The sequence below is a fragment of the Melospiza georgiana genome, chromosome 7, assembly GCF_028018845.1.
Source record: "Melospiza georgiana isolate bMelGeo1 chromosome 7, bMelGeo1.pri, whole genome shotgun sequence".
NCBI classification, from domain to species: Eukaryota; Metazoa; Chordata; class Aves; order Passeriformes; family Passerellidae; genus Melospiza; species Melospiza georgiana.
Genome location: NC_080436.1, coordinates 8,986,902 through 9,011,092, shown reverse-complemented (window position 1 = coordinate 9,011,092; position 24,191 = coordinate 8,986,902). Strand labels below are relative to the sequence as shown.

Genomic DNA, 24,191 nt, shown 5'->3' with positions numbered 1-24,191 from the left:
TCTTGGGCAAGAGCTCTCCATTAATATGAATTATTAACAATATGTATATATACATGCATTATGGATTTAAAAGATGAAAAGAAAGCTTGCCAGTTATTCTATGGAGCTTTCTCCATCCACGAGGCCACTGTATTTCAGACAGCTGCCGGCTGAATGGTCACAGACAGGGAATCCCTGATGACCACGAGGGTTTTGCTTCCCTGTTGCTAGAATTACAGCAGCATTCTAGCAATTTTAGCCCTATTCTGCAGTGCTTCAGAACAAGATTCTCTGGCTGGCAATATCTGCTCAGCCCTGCACTGCTCCTCCCCATTGCAAGGTGGAGATGCAAAGCAGCCAACAGCTCCCCAGACATCCACACTCCCTGCAAAGGGGTCTCAGCTCTGCCATCAAAAGGCATGTAGTTTCATTTAAAAACATCTTGCAAAGAGGGGTGGCTGCAGCATTTGAGGAAAACCCTGTCACATTTAGGTGCTCCTGCTGATGCATCTCTCCAAACCCTGTGAGATAATTGAACAACGGAGGGGAGAGGCAGCTCTGATGTGACACTGTGACACTGCAGCACACAGAGCCTGATGCACTCCCATCTCACCCACACACTGAACTGGCCTCCACTTGTGTTTCCCTGCAGCTGAAAAACACTCCAAAGAGCTGCCTGTGTCTTCAGCCTTTCCAGAGAATCAGTCCCCCAGCTGCTGCAGGATTCCTGCACACCACAGTGCTGCAGCAGGAAAACCCAGCCCTCGCCATCCTGGGGTTGAAAGTAGAAATACCCCACCAGGATAAGTGAATAAAAAGGAGGCAGAGGGATTCTAGAGATCACTTATCACTGATTTCTGCAGGCTTGAGTAGAGTTTATGGAAACTGTCTCTAAGAATTCTTGCAGCAGTGCTTCCCCTCCACCCAGCCTCATTTGTAGCTCTTTGCTCCACCATCCAGCTCCTGAATATTGGCAGGTCTGAGCCCCCTCATCCCTGCCTTTCCTTTGCCTCCAAAAGGAAAACCACTTGCTATTGTCCTTCAAGACATTCTTGAGAGTAGCAATTCCTGCTGCCCCTGTGCATACTGTCCCACTTCCCATACAACACTGCTGCCCAAAACTCAGCTCCCAGTACTTGACTGGTGACTCAAGACTGTGCTTTTTCTTGCACAGATGTTGTCTGTGAAAGGGTATTCCACATTTTATGCAAAATATTATTACTATTCTTCTTTTACTTCATTATCAATTTCTCACCTTACACAGCTCCCTCAAGAAACCTTTTGTGATCAACACTCTGTGTCTCACCCCAACACTTACCTTCTATTTAATCTGCTTTTTACAACCTTCAATAGCATTTTGCCTTTTTTATTAACCAATAACACACTCAGTGGCCCACATCACTTTATGGAAAATAAACCACAAAATACACCTAGCCCGGATTTGGTTTCCTCTTATGGCTTGAAGAACAGAGTCCTGACTGACCTCTGCCATGAGCAGGCAACTGCACCAACATCCAACAGGGCTGAGGAAACCCAGCTGGAGACCTGAGACTTCTTCAGCTGGTGGCACTGGAAGAAAATAACTCCCTTTTCATTTCTTCTGCTCCTGGAGAATGACAAGTTAGAAAAAGGTGAGCAAACACGCAGCTGTAGGCAGTGGCAGGGAGAGCAATGGGCTTATTTTGCACACTGAGGGTTCTCTCCATGAATAATTTCTCCAGAGACAAAAGGGACTTTATTAGGAGCAAATAGTATGCAGAATTTCTCCTGCTAACCTGACTTTATTTTTTTTTTTGACACTGATGGATTGACAGACCAGCTGAGGCAAACAGCACTGCTAATTTCAGTGGCAAAGAGATACAAAGCAGAGGCACCCGATAAAAAGCAAGTGAAATAACTTTATGCAACTTCCCTCCACCCTCAAGAGGAAAAGATAGGTTTGTTATATTATAACCACTTTTTTTCCTTCTTTTTCTGTGTCAATATTCCTCCCTTCAGTGATTTCTCCCTTTCTGCTATGTAGATTTCAAATAAGATATTCATACCACTACTTAAATATGCCTGGAAAAAACAATCCTAAACCAGTAAGCTGGTACATGTGTACAAACACACACAAGCACACCTGGAGATGTATAAACACCAAAATGCAGGTAAGGTTCCATTTTCACTTAAACCCCACTTGGAAAAAGTATTATTTAGGCATTGTCCAGTTTCCTCCCTCCAGCACCTCTTACAGGGATTGCTTCAGCAGGCATTATTGGCATGGGAGGAGAGATTTCTCTGGATTGCACTGTCACTCTTTCCAGCACTCCAGGGACATAAAAGCCATTTATACAAGAGTCTGTTACATGCAAGAAGCTTTGGGGTCAAATTATTTAGGCTGTTAAATCTGAGTTGCATTGCAAGAAAAAATTTGGACCCGAGCTGGGCTTCACTTTCTCTGTATCCACAGCAGTGCAAATATATTCATTTAAATGAATCTCCTAATTCCTCCTGCAGGTTTCACTGGATTAAATCAAGGTAACACTGCACTAGAAGTGTAAAATTTTTTTCCTGATGTAAATGTAAAATTTTTCCTTATGTCATGTAGGATTTTGAATATCCAATACTTACTTGCTGTTTCTCATCCATGAGAAAGGTACGCAGGTTTCATCCAGCTGATTTAAAAACAAGCATTTTCAAAATTATTTTCCCATTTACTATATCTTTTGAGAAAAAGAAATCTTTTAAAATCTTATTCATGTCAAACAAACACCACCACTGTTTTAAGAGCAACCATCTTTAATTCTCATAAATAACACTGTATTCATCATGGGTTCACATGTGAAGCTTAATAATGCTTTTCTCTACATGGATTTGCACATTTTGATCTTATCCCAGCAAAAATAAAGACTGCTGATGCATTATATTACCTGCATATTGTATTAATGTAGTTCTACTTAATAAAATGTCTAAGTGAGCCTGTACATGTAGAGAAATAAATATTCCACTGAACTGTTTTTCTCTTTGGTATTAGACTAGAAGAACATGTAGAAACTAGACTAGAAGCATGTACATGCCCATGTTTCAAAACACTGATGAAACAGAACAGAAATTTTAAAGATATAACTTTATAGTCATTAATTATATAAACAGCTTGGCAACAAAGGAGGTAGAAGACTGATTAAAAATGGATTCATTTTTCTTTACCAGACTGTGCTCCTCATCACACCTCATGAAATTATTATTTACCTGAAAGCAGCAAGTATTAGGCAGTTTTAATAAATAAAGAGGCCTCATGCTCCAGTCAAAATAAATCCTCAGTAACACTAATGGAAAATCTTCCTTGGATTCCATCGGTTTCAAAAATTCACTAACAGGTCAAAATTTAGACGCAGGGTAGAAATTCTCCCTTATAACCTTTTATAAATATCCATAAAATAAAACAGAAGCTTGAAGCAAAAAATAAGATGTCTTATATTTTGTAAAGTTGGTACACTAATTATTGCAGATGAAAGTAATAAAATGGCCTGGTTCATTTTCAGAAATAGGCAAACTCCCATAAACTCTGATAATCTTAGTCACAGAGAAAAATAGAAAACTTTATATAGTTCCTGAAGTAAAGAGGAGAAGGGAGAACATAATGTACAAAACCATGCCTGCTGCAAATACTAAATCAAAGTGATCTATGAAATAACACACACATTGAGATAGTCAGTCATGTTAATTTAAAAATATCCAATGATCTTTATACAGTAGAAATGTCTTTACTTTCAATAAAGAGAGTTAATATAGAGCTGTAATATTTTACAACTGGTAGGCACATGGCATAAATGTGTGCACTGCTGCACATACACAAGCCTTTAGGCAATGCACAGTAATTGGAGAGCAGAAAATGAATGTATGGAGTTTAGAACATGTACACTCTGAGCACCACAGCAAAACACCCATCAGATTAAAATTTACCACCTTACTTACAAACAAGGAACTGTCTTCAAAATACATTCACGTGGTCATAATGTATTGCCTTAATCTGGGGGAGTCAACAAAACCCTTGGCATTGCAGCACGAGTGATTTTTGGTGGTTACAAACCAAAGCCAGAGGCTGTACATAAATTTACACCAAGGAAGAACCTGAACAAATACATTTAAAGCTGTATTTTAACTGCAGCATATCGAGTAAATATTATCATAACAGAAAACAGTTATTTTGAGGGAAAAGCACAGTTGCAGAAAAGAAACTTGTCAGAAGAATTATAGCCATGTGATCTGTTGTATCAGCAGCACATCATCATGTACAGGAGTGAAGAGAATTGGATGTTCCAATAGCTTTGGAAAGCTTTGTTCCAATACCACGCCCAAAAGGGCTCTTACAAGGGCAAAATGTTGACAAGCTAATAAGAAGTTAACACATCAGGTAAAGAAGACATCCCTTCATGACCATTTAGTTGTTGTTTGATTAAACTGAAAGGTAAAACCATTTTCACTCAGTGATCCTCCACACAAATTGTTTCTTTTCCCAAAGTCTGTGACCTGCAGTTTTTCAGTGGGCCACAACCCATTGCCCATTTGTGTAGAATCTGAAACTTGATTTCTCCCCAGCAATTAACAGCTCGAGCAGCTTCCAGATCGTGAAGGACACCAAATTAACAGCCCCATTCTTTCCATATATTGTCAACATTTAAAAATTTCTGTGCACTTACAGACACAAGACAAGAGCCCAGTTATCCAAAATGTCCCTCTGAGCATCCCTTAATTCCTTAATAAACCATTATTATTTCATGGCTCACGTTACCTGAGAAATGGAACGTCCCCAGGAAGGTCAGTCTGGGCAGGCTGCAACTTTCTAAAGACCAAAATAAAGATTTTCTTCTCATCTCAGTGGAACAGAGTGCCTTTTCAGGAGTTTCTCTGCAGAGCTGCTCTGGGAAATCACAAATCTCTAACCTCACGTAGGGCTTGATCCCAAGGTCTAAATCTTGCCCTTTGGGAGCAACACTTTTACTGCTTGCACTGGGAAGAAATCCCAGTAAATTCTAAATTTGGCAAAATGGCCATGAAACTTAAACACACTAGATCTGCGCAAATTTGTAAATTCAGAAGTAAATTACTTACATTTAAGGAATTGGGTAGAATTTATTCAGAATTATAAAAAAGTTCACTTATTTAGCACTTGCAATAGTTTTTGTTTCTAAATCAGACTACCAATTTATGGAATAAAAATACACATTTAATCTAAAATACCAGATAAAAGATACAAAAGAAGAACTACCCTTATATAACTTACTAGGAATTATGTATTTAATAATAAACCAGAAACTCAAAAGAATATTTCATTAGGTAATTTAATTTAGTGTGTTCAATTTGAAACTTAACTTATGATTTATTTTTATACTGCTTTTGCTTTTACATATGAAGTCACATATACAAACAGTTCTAGCATTAAAGGCAATACCATCTTAGAAAATTATTACATTTTATGGTTATTAGTCTTATATTTTAAATAGTTTATACACTATTGAACAGCAATTACAGTAGATAATAAAGAATTGTGCAATGTCTTAAAACTGTTTAACAACCTAAAATAATTTAAATTGTAAGGAAAAAAGAAGAATTCAAAGGCGTTGGAACATTTTGGTGAAAAAAAATGTGGCCTTCCAAGTTCACAGATGGGATTTTTCAATGAACACTGCAACTGAAAATTTTAAATTGGCTATCTTTATCCTGCCAGAACGTGCAACCGTATTAGTCCTATGTGGATTCTTTTTTCTTTTTTTCTCTATGATGAGATGGGTTTTGTCTTTGATGGGAGATCAGAAGGGCCAGAGCCAGGACAAGTCACCCAAGGGACCCAAATCACCCAGGAGAACCCTCCCACCCCCAAAGGAGATTCCCCTGCTTGGCCACAGGAGGTGTACAGGGGAGACAAACACCTTCTGCAGCAGACTCTGGAAATAAAGCAGTATAGAGTCACTTAGTCCTGTATTTCTCAGGTACCACATGAATAGAAATGGGCATCCACCTGAAGTTAGAGCTAGAGAAAACACACCTTCCCTCTGGCATCACAGGGGGGATGCTCCCCGCTCCCACTCCCTGCTGCAGCCTCAGGTGGGGGATGCGGGCACTCTCCAGAAGAACCTGGCTGCTCATCTGCTCTTCCTTGGCAACTTTTTGCTTTTTAACACATAGATTAGCCCTTTGTGACCGCACAACATGCCTTGAGCAGGTGACTCTGTAACCACAGTGGCAAGATGTTGTTTGCCACAGTTTTGATGTGATATTATACTAAAACTTGCAATATCCGTACAGGTAAGTTCTTGCAATATCCAAACATGTAAGTTCTTGCAATATCCATACAGGTAAGTCCTAATGCTATCGATGCAGAAAATAAGATCCAGATATATATGTTGTAAGATATAGCATTACTTTATGCCTTTAGCTATTAATATGCAATGTCTATTAATAATGCTTAAAATTCACTATTCTTTCAGCTCGACTTTATATGATTTTTATTAGAGTATATAAAAAGGTGAAAAGAAGTAATTAATGGGGAGAGCCTACCTACCTTTTCTTCTGGAGGGCCTACTTCTAGCACTAACCTTCATGCTGCAAATCCTTGGCTTCACTCACATGATAACACTTCATTTTAACTCAAAGGGATGGCTCTACCTCAGAATGACTTCTGCTTTTATTCTGGACCGTCGCAGGCATGGCTCTGATACACCTCATGCTAAGAGCAAATGAGGAGATTGCACCAGCTAGAGCTGGGTGAGGTCTGACAGCAATGAAAAGGCTGCAGAGGTAGGGAGAAGTCTCTGAAACACAGTTAGAAACAATGGCAGTACATTATTACTTCAATTAATCTCTACTCTGTGGTATTCTATTTTCTTTAGTGAAATGCTGCTGGAAGAAGGGGGCGGGGGGGAAGTGAGGTAAGAATTTGTATCAAACCCTGGTGGGTTTCCTGATGTCCCCTTCCTGCTGCTGTGTAAGGATTTGTATCAAATCCTGGTGGGTTTCCTGACGTCCCCTTCCTGCTGCTGTGTAAGGATTTGTATCAAATCCTGGTGGGTTTCCTGACGTCCCCTTCATGCTGCTGTGTTCTCGCTGCCTTCACACGCTGCCCAGCAGCAAGGACCTCTCTGTGCTGGGTGGAACCAAGGCTCTACCTTTCCACTACAAGCAACATTCCCTCCAAGCCGAGCTGCTGTCAATATTGGCCTTTCTTCCCCTTCCAGCACCAGCATTATGTTTGTTACATTGCCTTTCTGTGGTTTGGTATGGAAGGGATCAGCTCCACCAGTCAGCAGTGTGTGCACATAGTACAAGTGGGCAAAATTTGTCACGGTGACATCAAGCTGCTAACACAAACACATCTATTACCCTTTCTCTCTGGCTTGGTGAGACAGCTGCCCTCGAGGTATTGGCCTCTGAGCCTCCCTGATAAATCACTGGCGTGTAGGAAACCTGGTTATCCCAGCATAGCAGGGGCAGAGGATGCTATCCAGCTGCAGGAGGACATGGAAGAACAACATCCATGAGGCTTATAATGAAAGATTTTTGATATGCTTAAGTAGTTAACAAAAATTTATTGCAAGAGATAGTTTGTCACTAGATTTACAGTTTCAGAGAACATAGTACAAAACATAGTGCATCAGCTTTGTCTAAACATTAAATAGGTGCAAATACACAAAGATAAAAAAACGAAAAAGTGAATACTTTACAACATAAGTTATAGAACTATAAATATATTTTATATACATTATACATATTCTAAGACATGATTTTCACATATATATATATATAGTTCGTAATTAATATCGGACTATTCAGTGCTTTAGTAATAGTGTAGGTCTCAATGTCTCTTGCATCGTTATACTTACAGTAAATGCTTCCCGAGGAGCAAGGGATTTTAACCAGTTTAAGAAACAGCAGTTTGGGTGAAGGCCTTTTGTTCCCCTTACTTTCGTTGTTCTGTGTGTCCTAGAAGAGCGGCTGCAGGGGGATGACGGCGGGGTGCGGGGCCAGCAGGGAGGGGAAGCCGGCGGGGTGCGGCAGCGGCGGGAAGGGCAGCGGGGCGGGCGGCAGCACGGCGGGCGGCAGCAGCGGCAGCGGCGGCGGCGCCACCAGCGCGGCCTGGCCTGCCGGGGACACGGCCAGCTGGGCCAAAGGCTGGGCTCGGGACAGGCCCGGCACCTGCGACAGGAACTGCTGGTGCGGCTGCAGCACCTTGAGCACGCCGGCGTGATGCTGCAGCACCGTGTGGTGGATGGTGGTCACCGAGCTGGAGCGCAGCGGCGGCGGTGGCAGCGGCGGCAGGGCTGGTGGGGCCAGGGCGAACTTCACCTTGGCCGACAGCACGTTCTGCGGCACCATCTGCTGAGGAGGGTAGGCCTCCGAGGGGAGCTCCTTGAACTTCTCCGGGCTGTCGGGAGGGAAGAGCAGGGCCTGGTCGGGCAGGGGGAAGGGGGCTATGAGCTGCTCGGTGGTTAGGAAGGTGTGCGTGTTGAGGTGTGCTTCTTTGAATGGCAAGGGAGGGGGGCTGCTGAATATGCCAGGATTGCACTGCAGCCATTCACCGGCCACCTCGCCCATCTTCTCGTGCGGGAGAGAGTCGGCCAGCTCGTAATGGCAAAGGTAGGATTTGGGAGGAGTTTGTTCCAAGTGTCTGTTGGGGACGGGAACTTTGTAACGAGCTGGGTTTTCGCGGCTGTTGACGTTTTCCTTTTTCTTTCCCTCTTGGGGAGCACCCTGTTTGACAGCAGCCGCTGGAGCGCTGTGCTGGGGGGCAGCAGGAGCAGCAGAAGCTGCGATGGTGCCATCGGGAAGCGTGGCTGGTGCCCTCTCCATCACTGAGCACGCCGTCGCTTTATCATCTTCCAGCACCTGCGGGTCAGCACTTTCTAAAGGTGCCTTGCTCTCCTCCAGCTCCATTGTTTCATCCCTCTCTTTTGCATCATCATCCCTGGGAGCTGCATTAGTTCCCTCTAGATTGTCTTGAGTCGGTAAGTCCCCCAAAATATTTAACGTACAACCGGCGGAATTTTCTTTGGAAGATTCAGAGGTCTCACTTTTTGCGTTCCTGTCGAGGAAAACATGATGGATCCTCGCCTTCCTTTTCCTGCGTTTCCCTTTTGCCTTGTGGTGGGCACCTAAAGCATGTCCTTGCCTTGGGTATTCCTCTGCTGATAATGCCTGTCCACAGGAGCTTTCATCCGAGGAGGACGAACAGGAATAGGTGTGCTGCCTCCGCTTGCGGTGCGGCTTCTCGGGCTCTTCTGTCAGAACACTGTAACCCCTCTTTGCGGGCTGGCTTTGGCTCGGCCCCTTCTCCTCACTGCACTGTCCCAAACATTTATGCTCTGGGCTACAGCTCGGCCTCCTGATTTTCCATCTGCAGCACGTTTTGGAGTGCCTTAGGCTGTGCCTCCTGGAGCTCAGCTGCCTGGCCTGCCTCCGGGAGCTGCCTTTGCTCTTCCTGTGTGCTCCCTTACAGCCGTGGTGGTGATGGGCGCTGCTTTTTGCACTCCAAAAGTCACACCAGCCTCTGCCCCAGTGAATGTGATCTGAGGCAGACACGACTCTCTTAGGACCATTGTCAATACTGAATTTTGGCTGTGGCTGCTGCACCTCAGCTGCGGTCAACCAGATATTTCCTGCATCATGCCTGCACTTCTCTGCGTTATTTTGGAGGTGCTGATATTTATTTTCATCTCTATAAGTAACTTCTTTTTCAGTTACTGGAGACATCTCCATTTCTGCTACTGTTGTGTCTCCACAGTGATGATAATGACAATGGCATAATTTTCTTCTCCTTTTCCGTTTTCTGCTTTTGTGAAGGCATTTTTCATGGCCTTCTTTGATCCAGACTTTGTTGTATTTCTCATCTATCACAGTGTTTTGTCGTGAGGGGTTATGAGATATGTGATACTTTTCTATTTTTCTAATCCTGAATGACTCATCCAAGGACACTTTGTTTTGATTTTTTGCAAGGTCACAATTTCTGAAGAGGGAAACATCACTTAACAGGGGTATTGTATAGTTGCACACATTTTTATTCACTTCTACTTCATAATCACACTCTGAAGTAGGTCTTTTTGTAAAATCTGAGACTAAGATATGATCCGATTCAGTTTTACGGTGCAAATGAGGTATGTTTGGTTGATGCTTGGGCTTTTCTTGGCTTTCACTTGCTCTTGATGACTTAAAATCAAAATATAAAGGATTACAGCTATAAGAAATTGATGGGTCTGTAGTTGTATAAATTAACATTTCTGATGGCCACTGAAGAACATTTGATCCATATTTGCTGAGAACAGGAACAAAGGGCTGGCAGGGTCTTTTGTATACATCTGGTTTGCTTTTGGGGGCTCCACTATCTTCTTCAGACGGTGCTGGAGCTGCTGCATCATCCCCCAGAGTTTTTATTTCACTTTCAGTTGCAGGTGCATCCCTGTTCCCATCATTACAGTTTTCCTCTGCAGCATCCTGCAGAGAGGAGCACTCCTCCACCAGCTCCTGCTCAGGAGCTCTGTTTGCCTGCAGCTCTGGGGACAGGGGCAGAACCTGGGCCCTGTCTGCAGCCAGGGCCACCCTTTGGTCCCCTAACTCGGCCACACTCACATCCACACCGTGGCCATCCGTGTCTGGGGACACCAGCTGCTTTGAGTGGGGCATGGCAGGAGGCAAGGCTGGGCTCTCCAGCACCCTGCTGCCTTCACTGGACAGCTCCTGAGCTTCAGGAGCCTCTGCTGAGTCCGTGCATTTCTCCACCGGCAGGTGAGAGCAGCTGTGTTTCTCCTCAGGGCACACGGCTATTTCTGCTGCTGCCGAAGGAGACTGAAGGCTGCACGTTCCTGGAACAAACCTACTCCTCCTGCTAAATCCATGCTCCACGGAGGTGTCCTCATTAAACTCATAGAAAACGGCAGCTGAAGACTCCAGTTTGACTGCTGCTTTCTTGGGAAAAGCAAAGGAGAACCCCACTCTGTGTCCCTGAACTCCTTGAAGCAGCTCCCCGCATTTGTTAGGGTCGGATTGGTGACCACCTGCTTCTCCAGGAGAGGGAGAAATAACAGAAGCGATGTCCTTGCAGTTCTGTGCATCGTGCATCAGCGTGCAGCTGAAGTCCTGGCTCTTGGCAGGATCTGTGGCAGCACTTCTGGGCACATCGCTGCAGTCATCTCGCACGGTCACCGTGGTGGACTTGAACATAGGGCCGCTCCCAGGAGCACTAGGAAGGAAAGTAAAACTTTGGGTCAATAATGTTCAGAAAACTGCTGACAGAAACAAGGTGATTACATTGGCATTTAAGGGAGATTTTAAGGAAAGAGGAAGACTCTGTAGTAGAAACAAATGCCATCTTTTACAATAAAGATCAGTTGGCTAGTAGTAAAAAATAAGATGAGTAAATTTTATGCTCCCACCTCCTTCATGTGAAGTTATCAGCTGAAGGACTAATATTCCTACAAAGTAGTTAACTTTACCTAGACACACTGGCTGGCCAAAGAAGAAACTGTCTCCACAAAAATCTTGCTTCTCCTCCCAGCAGACCACCCTGGTTACAACACCATTACTACAGATTGCAGTTTTACATTCCTTCATGCTACAAAATACATTAAAGCAGAGGGTGCTTCATAGAGCACTTCCCACGTAGCCACCATTCCAGAGACTGCTGCTCTGCCCACAGGCAACCCCCCAGCAGCTCCCATCCTATTTGTGTGCGCAGACACAACCATCACCACCCTCAGCAATTTCTTTCATGGAGAAATAAAACTGGGGAGAGGATTTCAGCTGGCAGAAGTAAAGTAAGTGATTCATCCCTCTTGAGAAAAAAATTTATCACTGTCTACTTCTGTTCTTCATTTCATGTCCTCTTCCCATCTGTTCTATTTGACTTAATAGGAAGCAAAGAGAGGAGGAAAAAGTGTTTAAGCTGACAATTTTCCAGGATCCACAGAAGCTGTTCAGCACTAGGAGTAATGGACCTACGTTAAAACCATTTGTTTGTTTGTTTTAGTCAAATCACTCTGTGTTACAGTGCAGAGCAATATTCACTGATGAGTCACTGGTAACACTTTCAAGAGTCATTTAAGACCCCAAGAAGTGCTGAGATGAAGAATAATGTCTTTACCCTGTCAGGTCTAGAAATTAAGGTAGAGGTTTTATGAGATAGCAATTCCTCATGAGAATTCCTGCCTTGCCCAGTTCTTTATAAATTTGAAATATATATTAAACCCACACAGAAATCCTTTCTTTCACAGAATAAAATGGTGGCTTCTACAAAACCAGCCTAGAAAATGCCAGTTTAAAAAATCCTGTGTGTCTGTCCATGCCACACCTCTAAGGATGCAAAGTGGAAGTAAATAGCAACTGTGAGATAGATAAATTAGGCTCAAATAAAAATTCTTCTTCAGGAACTAGCAAAAGGATATTTTTTTAAAAAAATAACAAATAATACAGAAATAACAAAGCCTTGCAAAATCTGTGCTTCACTAGCATGGAAATAGGAAAATAGCAATTATTCTTTCCTCTTTCTCATGCAATATGCAAAATTCAAGTTTTGGAGCATGTTTAGGGGGAATGATATTTAATATACTCAAGTATAAAACATGAACAGTTGAAACACTCATGGAGGAGAAAGAGTCTCCACATGAGTTATCACAGGAAGATTAAAAAGTTAGGTTTTGTGTTCCTCCTGTCAAACAGATCCCACAACATTGATGTCACATCCACCTGGCTCATTCAGAATTTGTTTCAGGACACTGCCCGCCATCCAAACTAGGGACAAAGAGAATATTTCTGAACAGGAGCTGCAGCTTGGTTGGACTTCTCTGTTTGTTCATCTTGGGGTGGGGGGGGAAGGCTGAATAAAGAGAAAACATTGCACATGAGCATCTACATTTTTTCTTTCTTTTCTTCTCCAGAGATTACACTGTGACAAGTACATATATCTTCAGTGGCTTATCAGTGTCAGAACTGTGTCATATTTTTGAGAATTCAGTCACAACAAGCAAGCTCAACTCGAATTTCAACACCTTGCCTAAATACTAAAAATGCACGAGCAGCAAGGAGTCACTTTTGCAGAGGGAGGTAAACACTCTGCTGAGCAGGGGAAAAAGAAGCATTTACCTTTTAATATAAAAAATCTGGCTATTGAGATCTAAAGCTAGGTTTCTGGATGCTTTCCCAGGCGAGCATTTTGAAAACTAAATCGCAGAGATCTGTTACATCCTAGAGAGACAGACTGTGTTCCTCACCTCATCAATGAAGTAGTGTCAGCCTGCAAATGCATGACCTAGTTCACTCAGCTTTCAACCAAAGTGCCTGGTTTTATGAAATATATATGAAACACATCTTTTTTTAAACTAAAAATATGTGTCATTTCAGCTCAGCTGAAAAAGCAGTGTTAAACATTCATTCCTGCACACAGTGTGAATCAAACACTGAGCACAGAATGCTTCCAAAACGCCCTAAAAACTCATGTGTGTGGTGTTACAGCCAAGGGGCTCCTGCATCCCACAGCACAAGCAAACAGTGGAGGGCTAATTTAAAAGTATTTTTGCTGTTTGAGCAGCTATGGACTTACCAGGTTCTCTCTTTCCTTAGCTCAGCTAGCTTGTGCAAACGTTGAAGGGCTTTCTCCTGTTTTCTTTCATCTTTTCGTGACTTAGATGCTACATTTCGAGCAAACTCCCTCTGCTTCAGCTCCTTCAGCCTCTGCAAGAAACAGCCACATAAATGCACGTAAAAACCCCTGGGATGAGAAACCTTTTCATGACTCTTACTGGCTGGTAAGTGCCCACAGCATGAATTATTCTGAACCCAACCATTCAGCAGATTTAAGGATTTCAAGGGAATAACCAAAATACCTAGAGGTGCTAGAGACAGGTTAGCCAGGCTAGAGACAGCCTGGCAAATTTTACTGTAGCTTTTGTGATATTATAGATCAGCCTCAGTAGGGTGAGGCAAAGTTCACCCAGAATTTTGTTCATGATTCCTCCCCGAAACATTCCCCACAGATTTTTGAGATCTCAACAAAAAACGAGACCAACTCAGGTATTTTTCTGCAAAGCCTCTAAAAAGCCTGTTGATCCCCAGATGATATTAAATCTGGAATTTTTCTGCCCAAGATGCTGGGCATGGCACTTGCCACTGCTTCTCTGTGGAAGCTCTCCAAGCTCTTCTCTTCAGCTCACCATGGTCCCTCTACCCCTGTTATCATCATGCCAACACCTGCAGAGCTCCTGTCCTGCCATCCCAGGCATTATTAGAGAAAAAATCTTAAGGAAAAGAGTTTGCAAAACCCTGTCAGCAGCGTCCTCCTGCTCCTTCTCAACTCTTTTCATTTCACCCCTTTTGTGAATTTTTCTCTCCCCTATTCACAGAAAAACACCTCACACATACCAGCTGGCTCTAGGTGACACATGGCTTAGTTCTAGGTGGTTCTGCAAGGGGCAGGCAGTTGGATTCCATGATCCTTATGGGGCCAACCTGTCACAGACACATTTTCTGAAAAATCTTTTCCTCAAGATTTTTCTCCAGAGAAGCTGAGGTGCCTCAGGAACAAAATGTAAACAATGATTATCTGCTGCTGTGGAATGCAACAGGTGGATCTGGGATTGGTCTCATAGAGTTGTTTCTAATTAATGGCCAATCACAGTCAGCTGGCTTGGACTCTGACCGAGTGAGATGCAAACCTTCTTTATCATTCTTTCTTTTTCTATTCTTAGCAAGCCTTCTGATGAAATCCTTTCTTCTATTCATTTAGAATAGTTTTAATATAATATAAACCATAAAATAATAAATCAAGTCTTCTAAAACACGGAGTCAGATCCTCTTCCCTCATCCTAAGACCCCTGTGAACACAGTCACACCAATCCATAAGGATCATCCATATCTTGAGATATTCTAGTAGTCAGTCACATACTGAATTAGTTATTGCCATTTTGGGTGGTGCTAACATTACTTGGGCAGTCCATTCAATGCCAAGAATAAATATGGAGAAACGTGTAGAGAAAAGAAACTTGCAGAAAAAATGACTGCCACTCTCTGTGTTCAAGTTTTGAATTCTTTTCCAAATGCCTTGATATCCTTGATAGATAGAGAAAAATAACCTGAAACATAATCACATCTTCCACCATTTATATTTTCTAAATATCAAAATTTTCTACTGATAAAAATTTGTTTTTATTGTCCTAATACAGTGTAAGGTTGTAAGTACACTCAAAACTAGATATATTGCATCTGTTTTTCCCAGAAAAAGAATACTTGAAGCGTGGAGCATCTTTGTTGTACATATCTTACCCTTGTGCTCCCCTGTTTTCCTAGACAGCATGCTTCTGACCCTGCCTCCCACCAGCCACTCATGAAACCTCAAGTGCTTCATTTCATAGGAAACTTTTGAGTACTCAAAACACAAGAGAAGAGATGAAATTTGCTCCTTCCCCTCCTCACCTCCAGCCCTTGGCACTTAAAGAGAGGATTTAATTGCATTTTGAGGAGCTCAATATTTTTTCAGGGTTTTTTTTTCCTCTCCAGTGCTAAAGAAAGAAGTGAAAAGTAAGGGAACAAAAGGAAGATAATAGGGCACTGTCTCACATGCTTGAAAAGGAGAAGCTGAGGTGTATACAAATCCATAATCACCTCCCAGCTGCAGTACTTTTCTGTAATTACTGGGATGATTATAATTACTGATTTGAGTCTGACCAGATTCTGAACCCTTTAGTCTCACTGCTAAGTTAGCAGCACTCCATGCCTGCTCTCAGTTTTAAAGAAATTAAATTGTTCTCCTTTGGATGGCTGCAAGTAGGTGTGGCACAAGTTTTGTGTTCTCAGCCTTTGCCTGTTCTTCTCTTCTGGATGAGATAAGCTCATACTTTACCATATTAATTAATAAATTGATTGCTGCTTGAATATTGGCCGAGTCAAGCTTCTTATTTATAACATGGAGAACCAAGAGCTCCCCTTCTGCCAGACCTCCTGGTAGCTACACCCTCCCTTTCCTGCACAGAAAACTGCTCCTTGGGCTTTGTTTCTTTTCTTCTCACAACTGGTATCTCAGCCCTTTATGGAGTGCTTTAACAATAGGCAACGATTATACCTTGGCAACTCCTGAGGTCTTTATTCATGTCTAAGTGGAATTCCTCCTAGTTCTAAACCACAAGACGTGCACCTGGTGTTTAAAAAAAATGCTATTTCCTTTAAATAAAAGATCACCTAAATTAGTAACTGCATCCCCTCCATTTTTTCTTTTTTTGATACTGTAGCAATTTTGTTCTCTTAGCCATGTGATGAACTATCATCACCTGCATTCCCTTACTGCACTCAGGCATGCTCAGGATTGCTGGCACTGCATTTTTGCTGCCCTTAGTTGGGCAAAACCGTTGGTTTCACTAAAATTTTGCAAATGAAAATGAGGTATCACCCAATCATACCATTAGTCCATGCATTCTTACCATCAGAGGGACCCCCCTAAAGTTTTTCAAAGTAAATAGCAGCAATAGAAAAACAAGTGTGACTTGTTCCTATAAACCACCTTTTCCTCATAATTTTTCTGCCTTTGCATGTGGCAGAGCAGTTCACTAATGCTAACTTCAATAGCAGTTTAATGCCTGTTATGCTTGGATTTTTCCATGGATCAGTAGGCCAATAATTAACAGCCAGGGATTCTGCACTGAATTCCCTCCTGCCTTTTCCCCTGCTTACAAAGCAGCTCAAAAACGTGTGTGACCCAGCCAGCAGAGTTCAACCAGCGGTGCCCAATGAATAATTAAATGACACGTCTCCAGGAGACCTCAATGCCTTCATCATTATCCTGATCCTGTGCATTGCCACGATGGAGGCGCAGAGCACGGACCCCTCGGCTTGCCAATGACTCTGCCCAGCCTGAAGGGATGGGAAGCCTGACCCTGATTCTCCAGCCTTGTAATGTGCTCCTGCAGCTGGATTATTCTAGCAAATCTAGCTGTAACACAGGGCCCGAAGCAGAAATATTCCAACTATTTCTAAAAGGCTCAGCCAGGTATCTTGGCGCACACCCGTGCTGAGCTGAGGCTCCTCAGCCCAGATGGAAAGCAAGAATTCTACAGAATCCTGTGCAGTACCTGTGCATGGATCAAACTATCCATGAGGTGGCCACAGGAGCTCCAAATGCAGGTGTGGCTGCACTTCTCAAGGAGGACAAGTGTAAGAAAAATCAAGGGAATCCTAAGATCAAGGGATTTCCAACAGGACCCCACTCCTGGTCCCTTCACTTCATCCCTGTCTTCCCCGTTTACCACTTTGAACACTTCATTTCAGCACACTGCTTTTCAAAAAAGTTTCCTAATTCTGGATTTCCTAATTATGGGTTTCCTAATTTTCCTTTTAATTTTATAATAGAGAAACCACAAGCCAAGATTCTGCTGCCAAAGCCAGGTGCCTGAAAATCCTACCCTGGATCAAGTCCTCTCAAAACCAAAGACACATGGCATTAAAAGCACTTTTTATATCATTATTACAAGCCTTATGCCCCCCTAAAAACTGGCTATTGGCTTTTTTTAAATTTAAACTCAAGATTTAAACACTTGTAGCAATAGCCCTTTAAACTAATGAACCTACAAAATGCAGAGAAAGGCATTAATTAATAAATAGACCCAGGACAGCAAAAGCACATAAAGGCTGAATAGTGAAACCCAATGTACATTAATATTAGGGCATTAAGGTGATAAAATGAAGGGGAAGAAAAAACCCCAGACTTTTTTATATATATATAAGAAATATATATATTATAATTTTATAACTTTGAACATATAACTTAACATTGTCGGAACTGACTCTGAATAACGGCAGTGAGATTTTTAACCAAAAAAAAGTTAATGAGACTGAAGGGGAAGTCATAGCAAGCATCAGGATTGATACAGGCTCTCTCTGTGGTGCTAATATCTCACAGCAGAAACAGCCATCCCACCAGCACAGAGGCACCATCTAAGGACTGCTTATTCACACAGGCTCTCATAAACCACCCTTGCAAAGCTTATCCAGGAACAACTTTAACGGGGTTAAGAACCAATGGGAACAGTTTTTATAACAGCAGGAGTCAGAAAGATGTCTGTCAGGGGATTTTAGGGCAGTGCAGTTCAGATATTATTATGCTAATTCACATTTGACCTTAGATTAACAATTAAATTATGCGGACTTTTACAATGCTGAAAATACGTAGCCATAAATTCATTTTCTGATCAATGGAAGTATAAAATTACAGAATTTAACAGCCATGACATCAAATTTTGATGCTTTACTGCCTTCTCACTTTATCAGGAAAAATGACTGCATCCCCAGCAGTCACTAAATCATTAATTTATGTGGGTTTAGCTCTTAAAAATAACTCATCAAAATAAAAGGCCAAGCCCCCTCCTTCTCCACCTGTCCTGCCAGCGATAGGCTGGGATCACAAAGACGTGGGATATTCACTGCTGCTTGTGCATCCCAAGTCCAGTAGGAGCTTCCCCAGGCCCTGTCCTTTCTATAGCTCCATCTGTACCCTAAAAGGAGCTGGAACTCCAATGCAGCTCCTTCCTGCCCTTCAAAAATTTCTTAATTACTCAAACATGGGTTGGGAGTTCAGCAGTGTGCTGGAAGTGAGACAAAATTGGCATTTGGATTTATTAAAAGAAAAAAAATCTCTCCCCTCTCAATCTGTACATGGTACAAAACATACATTTAATAAAGATTTTTTTTTTTTGCTTGTGTTCAATTTGTTTTTTTTTTTAAAAACTCTGTGATATGCAATGAGTATTAATTTAGCTTCCAATGATGATTCTAGAAGCTGTGTATGTTTCCCTGTAACCCCCTGCTAGCTAAGATGGGATGCTGCTGCTTCATGGGAATTGTGGTGTGGCAAACAGAGTGACAAGAACTCATCAGATAAACACTTGTCACACCAAACCAGATTAGTGTCTTTCACAAAGAGGATCGAGCTTAATCAATTATAAATAATAACTGACTAGAACACAGCTCATGTAACACCTGTAAACGCTCAAATGGGGAACGAAATATGCCATTTAAAGCAGAAAACATTGCTTACTAAGATGCAAAATGCACATATTTTCCTTCTGCCTTCAGTGCTTTGTGAGAGCATATATATATATAGACACATATATGAGAGCATATGTGAGAGAACATAAATATAAATATAAATATAGATATAAATATAAATATAAGTATATGTATTTTACTGTTCTGCAGCTGCAAACCCCTTCACACAGCACAACAGGGCAGCATCTCCCTTGTGTTCTGGTCTTCAATTCTACATACTTTTCATAGCAATATATTTATTATTAGTAGTATTAGTATATTCTCCTGTTGTAAAGATTAGAGGAAAAAATTCAAGCTCCAAGAAAGCAATACTAGAATATCCAAAGAATTTACCCTGTTAGTGCTGCAGGCCTTCCCTACACAAGGCACGTTATTTCCACAGAAAGGAGAAATGAAAAAGAAGCAAGCTAAGAAAGAAATTAATGGACTTTTTTCCTTCTTTGTCATGCTGCCACGATGGAATTAATGGCTGTGATGGGTTCCTGAAAGAGACAAGGGGGTGTTTTTAGCAGTTCTCCATGTGGAGTTGCTGATAAGAGCAAGGGGAAGTCTCCTGCCAGGGGGTGGCACCAGGAGATGTCACCACGAGGGGCTGGGGCACCTCCAGCCCTGCAGAAATTTCAGAATTAAACGTGGAAAGCCCCATTTACCTGACCCTGTCTCCACTCCTTCCCAAACACCATCTGTAGGATTTCTGTGCAGGAGTCACCTTCTCACACTATCAGTGTAAGGACCGCTCACTTTGCTTTTCAGAGGCCTTTTGAAAATAAAATTAATCTATTGCTGGCTCAGTAATGACTTTCAGTTTGTCCCAAGTTAGCAGCTGATTCTGCCTGCCTCTGCCTGTTTGAATCTCATGTTGAGCTGAAAAATTTAAAACTTTTCCTAAAAACCAAGAACCCCACAACTTTACAACAGAATCCCATTGTAAATGATGAGATGATAAGCCCTCCAGATGACAACAAATAGCATGCAGGCTGTGAATAATCCTTTTCCCCTCATATTTCAACAACCATTCCTTCCTGATGGTCTTTTAATATTAGAAGAAATCTAACACACACATGGTTGTATGCAGGATTTAAAAACAGCAAGTCCTTGGAGCCCAAAAGGTTGATTCAGTAGATGTGAAACTGCTCTTTTTCTAGCAAAAAGATGTCATGAGCATCATCCCAGACTGGGGATGAATTCAGAGGGAAGGAAGGTTGGTGTTGCTTTACTCATCCATCATGGGCCTGATGAGAAAATGAGATTCTTCATGACTCAGAAGATTTTTCACTGACTTCAAATGAATTGATGTGATGCAAATTTTCTCAAACTACTCCAAGTTGCTCATGAGCACACTTGTAGGATACACAGTAGTACACTTTGTTGTGCAGTCTGCAAAAGAGAACTGCTGAGACAGCTCTTCCTTTTAAAACCTACATAAAAAATACATGTATTATGTTATACATATACAACTGAAAATTCATATTGATCCTTTCTAATTTTCTAATATAAAGACAGAAATAAATTTTTCATGAAACATAATTAGGTGGTGAGATTACACACTTGTGTTGAAGCATCTTGTAGAGTGTCTCAAGTTAGATTTTCCTACCTAACTTTATGTGGAAAAAATAAATTACTCTTGAGCTTAAAATGAAAAGCAAAACCTAATGAAAACATTACTGCTTCAGAATCATGGGGGAAAATCAGAACATTAAATATTTTTCACAGTTGCACCTGTAAGATACATGAAAGCTAGTTATCCTTGATGAATATCTCACTAATTACTCCTGATTATGTAACTGCAAAAGATGTACAAGGGAGCAATAGAAGGAAAAAGAAATTTCTTCGCTCTTTTTCTTTTCTCTCTCAAATTATCTGCCAGAAACAAACACATACTTCATTATGGGATGATTAATGCTCTCCCCAGCACAAGGAGCCTCCCTTGGTTTGACACCCTTCTGGTGCCTGTGCCTTGCTGCTCCTCTCCAGCATCCCCTGCTGCAGGATGCAGATAGCACTCTGACAAATTAAAGGTTATGAAGCATAAATTAACACCTCTGCTTCTTTTGTTTTAACATAACTGTGCTTTTCTGAAGTTGACTTAATGGCTGCAGTGTTGCCATTGTGCAAAAACATTGTTTTAAGCCTGCAGAACTGCTGAGCCTTGCACACTGAATATTTCACTGTGATAGCTCCCGACCACGTGTGTAACAGCAGCCTGGGCTTACTGCAAGCTGCAGGGTATTTTTTTGTTAGCTTCAGCAGAAATCAGCTGAATATTCCATAAATATTAAGGGCACACAAAGGAAACAACACAGAAGTACAGAATTAGCATCTCACCTACCAAAATAATTTTACCAGATAATGAAAAGAGCATGAAGCTGACACAGGCGTTCTACATCTGGAAAGTGGTTACAGAGTCTGTGGTTTAAAAGTATTTATTTTAATAATTTTAGGCCTTATTATACTTCTCTTGAAGTCAGTGGGGAAACTCCTGCTGAGCTCATGGGGAGAAGAGGTTTCAAATCCACCATGAAAGCTTCCAGCAACACTTAAGAAAGATCAGTCACAAAGATTAAATACAAGATTGGTACACGCCATTTCTTTAAGGGTCACTTCCCCAGTTACCTCCCCTTCTCCTGCCACTTAGGGGATTCTAATAAAAAACAAACAAAAAAACCAAACTAAAATCACATGAAATGTAGTAAATCCTGACAAGAGATGTTTATTCTCAGCGCTGTTAGAGAAAAGGGCTTCACTCCACCTCTCCCCAGGTGGCTGCAAGTGTGGGGTGCCCTGAGCAGCCACAGCTCCTCTTCAGCTGTGCAGGGACAAACCAGCATGGACCATTTCAGACATCAGGTGCCATTCCCACGTTCCACCATCCCAATGATCTGGTAAAATGATCCACCACTATTCCTTTCACTCCAGCAGCAAAGTTTATGCATCCAGAATAATCTTTCTGAGCGCTGCATATCCAATCTTTTCTAATTTGACTTGACTGCAACAAAAATATTGAATCAAGGAGCCACTGCTTCAAGATATCTTCCTGATATCTCATTCACCAGTCACTGAATGAGAAATAATGATTTGTACTTTTTTTTCTGGCCAGTTACAATGTTCTATGCATAAATACTGACAGCTCCACAACATTTCTTCTCAAGTCCATCCAGGGAGCTCTAAGCTAACGCAAAAAATCCCTGTCTGATCCGCATTCATATTCCATAAACCATTTCACAGGAGCAGCCACTTCTTCACCAACAAGTCCTCTCAGAGGAAGGTCACCTCTACACCTCTTTGGAGAGGGAAAATTGGATTTCCCTTTAGAATGGCTCTGCAGTGGGATTAGGTTACAAAATGGATACTCCCATCAGCACGCAAGATTGGATGGCTCAGCTGCTAAAGCTGCTTTTTTGCTCATTTTGGAGCAGCCACTCTGCTGTTTTCTGCATGAATAATGCACTTGGCACCTCTGAGTTCTTTGAGACTCCATCCAACAGCTCTTCACTGCAGTGCCCTCCAGCACCTACCAGTGTCCACTGGCATTTATCAGCTTTCCAGAGCGCTCACTGTGTCTGCAGCACTGAAATTCAGGATCCTGCTGCCATCCCGACTCTTACTCCATTCCTGGCTGCAGGAGGACACAATACCCTTTCCACGAGCAAATTAAAAATTGATAGCAGACATTTTCAGTCTGTGTTTTCTAGTTTCAGACTCTTTGGTCACTGACTGCCACAGAGACTGAAATGAACCTACCAAACCTTAAATCTTTCTAATCTCCACAATGTGCACAGTGACCAAAAAATGAGGAATTAATATTTACAGTTAGGTCTTCTAAAGGTTATTTCCCACAACCCTTGAAGGATACACTGATAACTGATGGGCTGAAGGAGACACATGAATTCCCCCAAAGTGAGCTCTTTATTTCAGTTCTTTATGTCAGAGCTAAATCACAATCCCTTTATCAGACCAATTTTATGTTGGATCACTGAGCCATTCAAAGCCTGTGCTCACAAATTGCTCCTCAGCCGCAGGATCTGGTCCTTGCCACCATTATCCCAGGACCATGACAAACTTCCTCAAAGAACATAAATCTGGCCAATGGAAACTGAGACAAGAATGAACCTCTGCAAATTTTGACACATCTTAGCCATGGCAAAGTGGCACAGAGAAAACCTTAGTTATCCTTAAGCCAACCTGTAATACCATACACACAGAGCCCTTGGAGGGAAACAATTACAGAAAAAAAGATTACAGATTACAGAAAAAAAAATCTTAAATTTAAAGTCTGCATCTTGCAAGGCAAGATCAATTAATGTCAGGATTTTATATGTTTGCAGTTTCAGTGATGCAGATGAAGTGTGTTGGAAAGCAACTCTGTAAAAACACCACTAACATTACCATGAAAAAAAATATTAAGAAAAAGGTGTTGGGCCAGCAAGTCTGTATTTATGTGTGTCTTTTACTGCCCCAGTGCTTCTGCAGAGTGAAATGTTAGCAACTGCAGAGCAGGGATGTGTGCACCACCACGCTATGTTAATAAAGTGCTCCTTTAATTATCAGTAAAGCACAGCCTGGAGGCTGCTGGGGGAAAGCAGGGCTGTAACAGCCTGTGACAGAGACTCCCAAAAGGACCAGCACAAGTTCACAGCAGGGGCCTTGAGTGTGGAAGGAATGGGATGGCAGCAGGGTCCCAGAGCTATAAACAACTCACTAATGCTACACTGCTGCTTGCTACAGGAATGCAAGCTTAAAATATGGATAAAAGTGAGTTCAGGGATAAAAAGGAAATGAAGCCATGGTGAGGCCACATGCAGAGTGCTCTGTCCGTTTCTGGGCTCCTCAGACAAGTCAGACATGGAGCTCCTGGAGCAGGTCCAGTGCAGGGTGACAGACACGATGGAGGGACTGGAGCATCTCTCCTGAGGTGAGGCTGAGGGACCTGAGGCTGCTCAACCAGACCTGTGCCACCTGGTCTGGCATGACCCTGCCTGGGCAGGGAGGTTGGACCAGACGGACCCACTGTGCTCCTTTCCAACCTGACCCAGTCTGGGATTCTGTGAAAAAGCCTCCAACATAAGTAAAAGTTATTATTTATAGCAAATTTTACTTTCAGGCAATTATCATGAAGCAGTGGATAAATATCAACTAAGTGGAGCATGTATTCATGC

The 24,191-nt window shown here is 42.1% G+C and overlaps 1 protein-coding gene across 1 annotated transcript in view; it reads right to left on the bottom strand.

Annotated features, from left to right (window-relative positions):
- Nucleotides 1–7,532: 7,532 nt before the first annotated feature.
- Nucleotides 7,533–24,191, bottom strand: part of ZNF804A (zinc finger protein 804A) — a 146,154-nt gene continuing 129,495 nt past the window's right edge. The window contains exons 3-4 of the mRNA XM_058028255.1: nucleotides 13,547–13,677; nucleotides 7,533–11,191 (exon numbers count right to left, since the gene is read on the bottom strand). Of these exons, the coding sequence (XP_057884238.1) occupies nucleotides 7,942–11,191; nucleotides 13,547–13,677 (3,381 nt within the window). The 3' untranslated portion in view covers nucleotides 7,533–7,941. The remainder of the gene's footprint in view (nucleotides 11,192–13,546; nucleotides 13,678–24,191) is intronic.